The 10,290-nt window shown below is 36.2% G+C and overlaps 2 protein-coding genes across 4 annotated transcripts; one reads left to right on the top strand and one right to left on the bottom strand.

The window, feature by feature from the left end:
* The first annotated feature begins 3,059 nt into the window (after positions 1-3,059).
* On the top strand, positions 3,060-6,407 carry LOC110874888 (peptidyl-prolyl cis-trans isomerase FKBP43-like). Of its 3 annotated transcripts, none has more exons than XM_022123254.2 (8): positions 3,060-3,339; positions 3,432-3,511; positions 4,469-4,704; positions 4,804-4,895; positions 5,477-5,552; positions 5,662-5,757; positions 5,875-5,973; positions 6,052-6,407. In XM_022123254.2, exons 1-8 carry the CDS (start codon positions 3,327-3,329, stop codon positions 6,152-6,154), a joined length of 795 nt encoding a protein of 264 aa, XP_021978946.1. In that variant the 5' UTR covers positions 3,060-3,326; the 3' UTR covers positions 6,155-6,407. The 3 variants fall into 3 exon arrangements, with proteins under 3 accessions (XP_021978946.1, XP_021978944.1, XP_021978945.1); XM_022123252.2 differs by having other exon boundaries at positions 3,062-3,339; positions 5,411-5,552; XM_022123253.2 differs by having other exon boundaries at positions 3,063-3,339; positions 5,411-5,552; positions 5,878-5,973.
* Positions 6,408-6,752: 345 nt separating this feature from the next.
* Positions 6,753-9,867, bottom strand: LOC110879360 (eukaryotic translation initiation factor 3 subunit I). Its single transcript, XM_022127807.2, has 8 exons — positions 9,571-9,867; positions 8,262-8,477; positions 8,067-8,194; positions 7,617-7,736; positions 7,425-7,514; positions 7,233-7,319; positions 7,076-7,155; positions 6,753-6,986 (listed from the first exon to the last, which is right to left on the bottom strand). The coding sequence occupies exons 1-8, from the start codon at positions 9,752-9,754 to the stop codon at positions 6,908-6,910; spliced, it is 984 nt and encodes a 327-aa protein (XP_021983499.1). The 5' UTR covers positions 9,755-9,867; the 3' UTR covers positions 6,753-6,907.
* Positions 9,868-10,290: the final 423 nt, after the last annotated feature.

Below are 10,290 nucleotides of genomic sequence, written 5' to 3'. Positions count from 1 at the left end.
TTTGTTAGAAGCTGGTGACAGGGATAAGTTAGACTCAAAATCCAAGAAGTGCACATTCATTGGTTATGGGTGAGAACATATGGGTTACAGGCTTTGGGATAATGAAGGCAGAAAAGTAATCAGAAGCAAGAATGTCGTCTTCAATGAAAACGAATGGTATAAAGATAGAAACACCAAAGGACCAGAAGTTCAGAAAGACTATGTTGAATTTGAAAGTGGTGAAACAAGAAAAAAAGCTTCAGTCGACATTCCAGAAAATGGGAATGAGTCAATTGACAGTGGGAGCTCAGGGGATGATTCTAGTAATGATTCTGTAGAAGAAGAAGAAGAAATAGAGGTTGCTCCTCAAATTCCAGAATCCCCAGAAACTCCTCAATTTCAACCAAGAAGATCCTCCAGAGTTGTTAGACCACCAGACAAATATTCACCATCCGTCAATTACATACTTTTGACAGAAAATGGTGAACCCCAGTGTTACTCAGAAGCCATGGGGTTGAAAGATTCATTGCAGTGGGAGTTAGCAATGAAAGATGAGATGAAGTCGTTTGAGAAGAACAAGACCTGGCATTTAACAAAGCTTCCAGCTGGGAAGAAGGCTCTTCAGAACAAGTGGGTTTTCAGGGTCAAAGATGAACATGATGGTACCAAACGGTACAAAGCAAGATTAGTGGTCAAGGGATTTCAGCAGAAAGAGGGAATTGATTTTAATAAAATATTTTCTCCAGTGGTGAAGATGACTACCATTAGACGTGTTCTCAGTATTGTAGCAGCAGAAGGCTTGCATCTAGAGCAGCTAGATGTCAAGACAGCTTTTATACATGGTGACCTAGAAGAAGATATCTACATGACACAAGCAGAAAGTTTTCAGGTTAAAGGCAAAGAAAACTTGGTGTATAAGTTGAAGAAGAGTTTGTATGGTCTGAAACAAGCGCCCATACAATGGTATTTGAAGTTTGATAACTTCATGGGAAGAGTCGGATACAAGAGATGTGACAATGACCATTGTTGTTACATCAAGAGGTTTAAGGGTTCTTATATCATTCTACTACTATATGTGGATGATATGTTGATTGCAGGTTCAGACATGACAGAGATCAAGAAGCTGAAGAAGCAGATGTCTGAAGAGTTTGAGATGAAAGACTTGGGAGGTGCAAACCAAATACTCGAGATGAGTATTTTCAGATGAAAGACTTGGGAGGTGCAAACCAAATACTCGGGAAGAGTATTTTCAGAAACAAAGAAGATGGTTCTTTGACACTCTCTCAAGAGAAGTACATTGAGAAAGTGTTAGAAAGATTCAGCCTTAAAGATGCCAAGATTCGAAGCACACCTTTGGGAAATCACTTTAAGCTTTCTAAAGTTCAGTCACCCAGATCAGATGAAGACAAAGCGGAAATGGCTAAAGTTCCGTATGCATCGGCAGTTGGTAGCCCCATGTATGCAATGGTATGCACGAGACCAGATATAGCTCATGCAGTGGGAGTTGTTAGTCGGTTTATGTCCAATCCAGGGAGAGAACATTGGGAAGCAGTTAAATGGTTGCTAAGATATTTGAAGGGAACTTCAAAAGTTGCATTATAGTTTAAGGGGAAAAATGTTATTCTGAAGGGTTTTGCGGATGCTGACCTTGGTGGTTGTAAAGAATCTTACAAAAGCACCACCGGATATGTCTTTATAGTGGGAGGCACTGCAGTAAGCTGGATGTCCAGACTGCAGAAAAGTGTTGCTCTTTCAACCACAGAAGCAGAGTATATGGCAGTTGCTGAAGCAAGCAAAGAGCTTATATGGTTGAAGAATTTTCTTAAAGAGCTCGGCAAGGAACAAGTTGATTGTGCACTATTCTGTAACAATCAAAGTGCAATTCATCTTGCAAAGAATCCTGTCTTTCATTCGAAGACAAAGCAAATACAGCTGAGATATCATTTCATCAGAGAGCAAGTTAATGAAGGCACTCTGAAGTTGAAGAAGATCAAAGGAAGTGAAAATCCATCTGATATGTTGACTAAGGTTGTCACCTTAGAGAAGCTGAAGCTTTGCATAGCTTCAACTGACCTTCAGGATAATTGAATAGAAGGCCAGGTAACTAGGAATGTAATAAGATCAATGTTTTTACAGAGATACTGATGCACAGTTGAAGCACAGGTGAAGATTGTTCCGTGGTTTCAAGTGAGAGATTGTTGAGTGTGAAGCCAAGCCACTTGACAACTTGATCAACCTGAGGTCAGCAAAGCTGATCAGGTTGATAAGAGAATAAAAGTCTTGATGATCCAGATTTCACAGGATCATGTTTTGGGGCATTCTTCTCTTTCCTCAATCTTATATATATGAGATTGTTATGTATCTGTAAAATTGTACCAAGGTTAATAACAAATACTCCTAGTTACCGAGAGTGGATGTAGGTCAGAATCAGACCGAACCACTATAAATCTTTGTGTTCTAAATAGAGTGTGTGCGTGAGTTCTGTGTTGTGATTGTGTTCGTGTTTGACCCGTATCGATCCCCAACAATCTCATATCTAGATGAGATCAACAACTTGCAATTGCATACTTTTGTTTGTGAACGATGGACTGGAAAACTGTAAGCATATAAACAATGTTTATGTTAAAAATGTATTAACAACATTTGAATTATGTAAATGGCCCGCAAGTAATTCATTGCTTTATGCATTTTGGTCTCTACCAAATTTATAAAACCGCTACATTGTTTTGCGCATTTCGGTCTTGATCAAATTGAATGAAGTCCGCCAAGCAAAACCGACCGAAAGAAATCAAATGATACATTAGTCAATCCGGCTCTACATGTCTTTTTTACTCCTTTTCACATCCTCTTTGTTTCGGTTCGAACACTTGTGGTACAAACCTTATGTGACCTAACCTTTCACTAACCTTGAAAAATAAGTTACCATAAAAGAAAAGAAAAAAAAAAAAAAAAACAAGAATTGGTGTAAGATAGAAAAACCTTGTAGGGATTATAACATTAAATAAAAGAAATTAAAAGATCTAAAATTCTAAACCTAGAAAGTAAATAAAGTTGAGAATTAAGCCTCCTATATTTGCTAATGTCTCCTATCAACATAAATGCGCAGTCCGACCCGACCCGACCAGTTCATACCTGTTCGGGTATTGAAGAAAAACACAGGCAATGAAACCCATCAATCCGTACTCATCTACTGTCACCTCTATCTTTGATTTGATTGTTTATCAACTTCCCAAGAGGGTTTCGATAATCAATTTCTTTCCCGCCAAAATACTCATTTCAAATTCACCCCCAAAACTAACTGATTCCACCACATTCAAACGTGTTCTGGCAACTGCTACTCAGATTAGATGGCCTTCTGGGGTATGTGATCTTCATAGTTTTAAATTTTAATAGCTTTCATAATCATCATCATCATTATTACCAGTAATTGTTTATGAATTATGATCCAACAGGGGTTTATTTGAAGCCCAATGAACCTTACACACTACGGTATGACTATGACGCTGTTCCGAACAGACTTCGCATTACTCAGGTACGAATCATATCTCATTTTTTAGATGTTCTTTGTTTGTGTTTTTGGTCATGATGATTTGTACGACATGGGTTTAAGATTCTTGGTCATTTTTTTAAACACAGTACATGTTCATTTATTAGGTAATTAGGTCTTCAAATTTAGGTGTGTAAACGAGCCAAGACGAGCTCATTTTCAAGCTCTATTTCTCAAGTTCAGCTAATGAATAGTTTTTCAAGTTTGAGCTCGGCTCATTTATTATTTATTAATTTGTATACATTGTTAGATATTTTAGTTATAATTATTTTATTATGACAAAAGATCAAATACAAATAGAGTTATCGTACAAAACTACAAAACGTACGAATGGCTTGGAAAAGTAAGAAAACGTGGTGGCATTTTCGTAACTATTTTATTCGTAGAGTAATTATCTTAATGAACTGGTAGAGTAATTATCATACACTTGTAGAGTAATTTTAAATTTTATGTTGTTTGATGCACTTGTAGAGTAATTGTGTATGTTATGTTAATTTGATGAGCTAGTAGAGTAATTATGATACATTTATAGAGTAATTTTGATAATTACTCCACGAATAAAATAGAATAATTACGAAAATGCCACCGTGTTTTACTTTTCCACCCTATTTGTACATTTTGTGCGATAAGCTTATTTGTACGGGATCTTTACTCTAATTATTATAACATAATATACTTTATTTAGTTATTTTTATCTTAAGTTTATGTTAAATTAAAGTTATATAAATAATAGGCTCGGTTAGGTTCGCGTGCCCGCTCAAGCTCTATAAGTAAATCTTGGGTCGGGTTCGTTTATCAAACAAGCTTATCTTTAGGCTTGGGCTTGAGCTCGTTTATGCTCGGTTCAGTTAGAGCTTTTAACGAGCCGATCTTGAGTAGCTCATTATTTATCTATTTTGAGAATTTGGAATGGGTTCATGGTGAGTAATCTGTTGCCAACAGGCTACACTTGGAGATGCTACACGTAATTCACCAGCGAGGAGTATTGTAAGATGTTCAGTAGGTGATAAACCTGCAATAGCTATTTGTTCATTGTCAATAAAAGAGTTGACTTGTTGTCAACTAGAGCTTGAATTTGAGGAATCCCATGATGTTGTTTTCTCTGTCATGGGCCCACGAGGAGTGTATCTTGCTGGTTATTTAGTCGCTTCTGCTCCCGCTGCTCATCAGCTCTCAATGTGAGTTTCCTAAGGACACGAATCAACCATTTATAGCTCGGATAATTGGTGTTAATGTTTGACATTGATTGGATAATCTGTTGTTGATATGATTGTTAGCGATCATAAGGGGAAGGAGGAAACAACCATGGAGATAGCTGGTTGTAGCGATCATGATTTACGCAAGGATGAACTTGATTCTGATAAAACAGGTATGTTCCTTTATTGGGGTTGGCTAAACGTACCTCTCATGTACGCTATGCAGTTAATATCGGTGATATATCGGTTATATCGGTCCCTTAGTAAAATATCGGTGTCAAATATCGGTCAAAATATCGGTACCGATATTATCGGCGATATTGACCGATATTTGACCGATATCACCGATATTTGACCCATATAACCGATATATCACCGATATTTTGACTGATATAACCGATATATCATAGAAATATCACTGAATTATTGGTGTTAAATTGCTATATATATAAATTCTGCATTATATTAAAATTACCGATATCTCACCGAGATAACCAATATTTCAAATGTCGGTCCTTGACCGATATCCGATATTTTACCGCATTAACTGCATAGCATGTATGTACCCCTATGTGAGAGGGATATTACTTTTTAATAGGGGAGGGGCTCACCAAGTGTGTGAGAAGTGGAAGGTACGTTTAGCAGCACCTTTTTTTTCAAGTTGTATAGTAAGAGTGTACTTTGTCAGGTCACATTAAAGAATCAATCGATGTTCAAAACACACGCATTGAACGTTCTGATAAAAACATTGAAGGTGGGAAACGTCTGCTAAAATGTTCTAGGGACAAAAACGTAGACGGAAACATCATAACTCTTAAGCAGAAAACAGGGTATGCTTTCACACTTCTTCATTCTCTGCTTCTGTTCGTGGTAGTTAATTTTAATGAGCCAAAAATGTATATGCTTGAACATATCATCTGGTTTGAATATTGTGATCAGAAAGGATGGCAATGAAGGTTCTAGTAATGAAGATCAAGATAAAACCATTGCTGTGAAAACACATTCAGTGTTTGGTAGACTTCTTGAAAAGAAAAGGTATCATGTTTTGGTTAAAATCAGTTTAGAAGCGAAAATGTCTTCTTGTGGCCGATAAATATTACTATTTATTTACATGGGAATAATGGCATGATTATATTTTTTCTTTTAATGAAGCAGACATGCTACTGAAAGGAGGAAGATGAATCAGAATAGGAAAAGGAAAAGGAAACAGAGTAGTTCAGAAGCAACAGCCAGCAAATATGTTGATTTATGGTAATTCGTCTAGTGTATGATGGTGGTATATAATCATGTGTATACCGGATTTTACAAGCATGTTATGAATTGTAACAGGGGTTCTGGTGCTCATGAAGGAAACCGTGAGAATCTGAGGGAGAGGAAGAAGAAACGTAAGGCAAAGACTGTAGCAGGAAGAAAAGAAAATTTGTGTTTGTGAAGATGGTCGGGTTGTAAATGGATCAATCAGATTACAGACTCTGGTTCAGTAGATTTTTGTTTAAGTGTCACATTGCCTTTCAGTTGTTTTTGTGGTCATGAGTAGATTCAGTTCATTTTTGCTCAAATGTCTTGTAATGACCATATCAATGGTTAGAACTTAGAATTGAGGGAGGGAATTTTGGTCCATAATTTGATAACTTGTTCTAGAAAAGTACTATAAAATAGATGCTTTTGTATGTTGAATTAGAAAATTAGAACACAAGGCCAAGCAGGATGATGATATGTACTTGCTAATACCATGGTATTTTTTGTGTTCTTTGAAAGTATAGTAAACCAGGTTCCACACATATTTGAAGAGGGAAAGTTTTTCAAACTTTTATTTAAATTTTTATGTATAACTTCATTTTAGTACTTTTAAGTTCATTGTAATCTTTTCGGTCTTCTCACACATACAGTGTTATTTAGTTTTTTGGTTGGTATAAATTTTATTAGAAACAAAGTTGTGTGATTGTGTTTATTCAATAGTAAAAGACACCTTAGTTTTAAAATGTACAGTAATTTTTTTAATAAATTTAAAGATGGTAAATCCCCTTGCATGATAGAATAACAAGATAGTTTTACCTCATAAACTGCCCAAAATCTAATTAAACAAAATCACGATCACATTACATAAGAAACAATAAAATTCCCGCTTCAATCCTAAACTGAATGATTCAGAAAATATTATCCTGCCGTCATTCGATGTCACATATCAAATTGATGGGATCTTGAAGTAGTCTGGATCAAAGTGATGCAACCTCACATACCCATCTTCACCTCCACTAGAGAAACTATAATACATTCAAACAACAAAAGATTAAAAATCATACCGGAATCGCAATGAAAGAAAGGATGGGGTGAAAAAAAGATAAAAACGTACCTTTTACCATCAGGGTTAAATGCCAAAGCATTTATAGGACCAAAATGTCCTTTCACGCCTCCAATCTCCTCTTGAAGAATCTACTTGTCACAATTAAAAGTAAATGATCATTAAAACAGTTAAAAAACAAGATCATGCATATAATATTTTATTTTACCTTGTCATAAAATTTGGCTTCGAATTTCCCAGCACGATGATCAGTTGTGGTAACAGATGATGCATCCTGACCACCTCCAAGAACCACCTATAAAGTACCAAATAGATTGCAATCAAATTATTTCCTATTTCTTTAGTAGGATGAAAATCATTAAAGTGATTGTCATGTAAGATATTATAGAATTACTCTTACATGATTAAGAAGTGGAGACATCGCAACAGCATTGACTGGTCGCTCGGTAACATATGTCTTGATTAATGTCAATGATCTACTGTCCCAGAGCTAATAATTTACAATAAGATGGGGTATATAAGGAGATTGATTTAAAGAATACGACGTTATTAAGTAACAATGAATATAACATAGTCACATAGGCAATTTTACCTTCGCTGACTTATCTAGCGACCCTGTGAGGAAGTGTGAGGCGTCAGTTGATTTAGCAAGCGATGTAATTGTCTTCTTGTGACCAACATCTTTATCATTTTCTTGTAGCAATTTTCCTGTCTGCCAGTTTAAAGAATGTAAATGCATATTTTTACGTTGAAAAGTGAAAATTATTAAGTATGCACAAGAAAAATAAATAAAACTGCAAATAGAAATATAAAAAAAAGATGGGCTAACAAATAATGAAAACAAAACAATAAAATCAACGGTTTTGGATTATGTGATCACTATTAGAAGTATAACTCTTTAAGAAACCGGCAATAAATATCAATTCTAGTAACAGAAGTTCAATATTCTTATGTATATACAGGTTGATAACATCTGCTATAGGGTTTCTCCAGGATACAACCGCATGCTGCTAGCTATTTTTTAGTTAAATGCAAATCATACCTCTGTATCCCAAATTCTAATCACAGCATCTTCACCAGCACTAATAATTGTCCTGTTTAAAGGTCCCCAAACAGCTCTATTTATTCTTCCTTGAGGTCCCTTCAGCACAAGAACAGATTCACCAATCTCTGCAAAATGACACACATTAGATAAAGAAAACCAACTCACTGTCATATGTATGTACAATAAACTCACGATCATCAGGATCCGCAGCAATTCGCTTCACGTGAATAGCAGAAGGCAGACCCATAAACGGGTCGGTGGTCATTACACAAAGCTTATCACCAACAGAAAAATCAACAGCTCTAGCAGGTGAATCAAAATTAAAAGTAAAAAGTTGTGTTCCACTTTGAACATCCCAGAGCTTAGCAGACTGATCTGCACTCCCTGTAATCAATCTCGTTGAATCCCCTGCATACAGACGTAATCAATCACCTATCAATACTACATCAAAACACTAACAAATCCAGTCCATAATTCAGTTTATATACGTCAATTAGCTGTTGTTTTTGCAAAATTACACAAAATCAAATCCTACAATAATGAGAAACAAATGATGATGAAAGATCAAATATATAAACAAAATTGATTCGAACAATGATATTGAATCAGTACTCACATCTATGCCTAATATATTCTAATAAATAAGTAACTGGTTACGCAACGTGTCAACCCCGTGAACCCAAAATTCTATTTCTAGTTTTTCTTATTTCACCCTTCGTATTCTATTTTCAATGTTTAAAGTGCCCGCTTATTCGTAACTACAATCATATCTTATATTTATCGTTTTATAATTCAAAAATCTTAGTTGCAAACTAGTTCGTATTTCCTTTGCACCGATTTCTAACCTAAGTAGTTAATGCAATAAAATATTGGATCTCAAGGACCGATATTTGAGATATCGACTATTGCGGTGGGATATCAGTACTTTTAATATCATGCTAAATTTATATATATAGCAAGTTAACACTAACAATTAAGTATACTCTCCTACCATTAACAAATTAACCTTTTGCAACTCGCAAAACACAATTGTAGCAAGTAGGAGCTGACTAAGACTTCAAACACTAACATTTAACACAATAACAAGTAACAATTAAGACTTAAAACACTAATAGCAACAATAAGAAGAAAGAAGAATGGTAGAACTAAGAAGAAAGGTACTGGTATCGGGAAAATCGGTGATGCATCGGTTAAATATCGGTCAAATATTGGTCAATATCGCAGAATCGGTATCAATATTCTGACCGATATTTTGCACCGATATCTCGGCCTGGGACCGATAACCAACATATCGCTGAGATATCGGATATTAACTACAAAGTTTCTAACCTAGTTATATATAAATATCCACAAATGCAATGAGCTCGTACCTAGCTAATTGGTGCAAAATTAATTACTGTCGAATTTTTAACCAAATACATTGTAGACACATACAAATGAATATTACTCAATTTTAGAAAACAACAACAAAATTGTTAACTTAGCGAAAAGTGAAAATTACTTGAAACGTCGCAGCACCAAACGGCGCCGTTGTGGCCACGGTAGGTGCCTAAACGCTCGCCATTGTCGGCAAACCAGACGGTAGGAGTATGATCTTTAGCGCAGGAGAAGAGAAGATCTCCGTCTCTGTTATACTTGAGGAAAGTCAGAGGCCTCTCATGCCCTTTCATTAAGATCGGCCTCATGATTATTCCTCGGAATTACTGTATCTCGGTGTGAACAAGAGATTACTACAACCACCGGTGTTCTTCGAACGGATTCTTACCTGAAACCACCACACTACTCAAACCCTAGATGGTTTAGCTGGGCCGTTTTATACTTTTTAAGCCCATCAACGAAATCCATGATAACAAGAAGTGTAAAAAAACGGTTTGGGCCCGAACCAACCCGACAGTAGTGGTGCACAAATCGGGTTTTTTTAAAAACCGGGTTTCGGGTAGGATCGGGTTCGGGTAGGATCGGGTTTTACAAAATCTGGTTTTTTTAAAAACCGGGTCGGGTCCGGGTCCGGGTTCTCTACCAAAAATGTATACCCTATATACCCGGGTTCGGGTCGGGTTTTATAAAACCCGGGTATTATAATACCCTATTTCCGGGTTCGGGTCCGGTTCGGGTATTCATCGGGTAGGGTTCGGGTATGCATCGGGTTGGGAAAAAACCCGCACCGGGTATTAAAAAAACCCGACCGGAACTATGCTTATAAAATGTATCAAACATAACT

The sequence above is a fragment of the Helianthus annuus genome, chromosome 9 (assembly GCF_002127325.2).
Source record: "Helianthus annuus cultivar XRQ/B chromosome 9, HanXRQr2.0-SUNRISE, whole genome shotgun sequence".
NCBI classification, from domain to species: domain Eukaryota; kingdom Viridiplantae; phylum Streptophyta; class Magnoliopsida; order Asterales; family Asteraceae; genus Helianthus; species Helianthus annuus.
The sequence above is the reverse complement of the archived record's forward strand: the minus strand, read 5'-3'. Positions and strand labels throughout refer to the sequence as shown.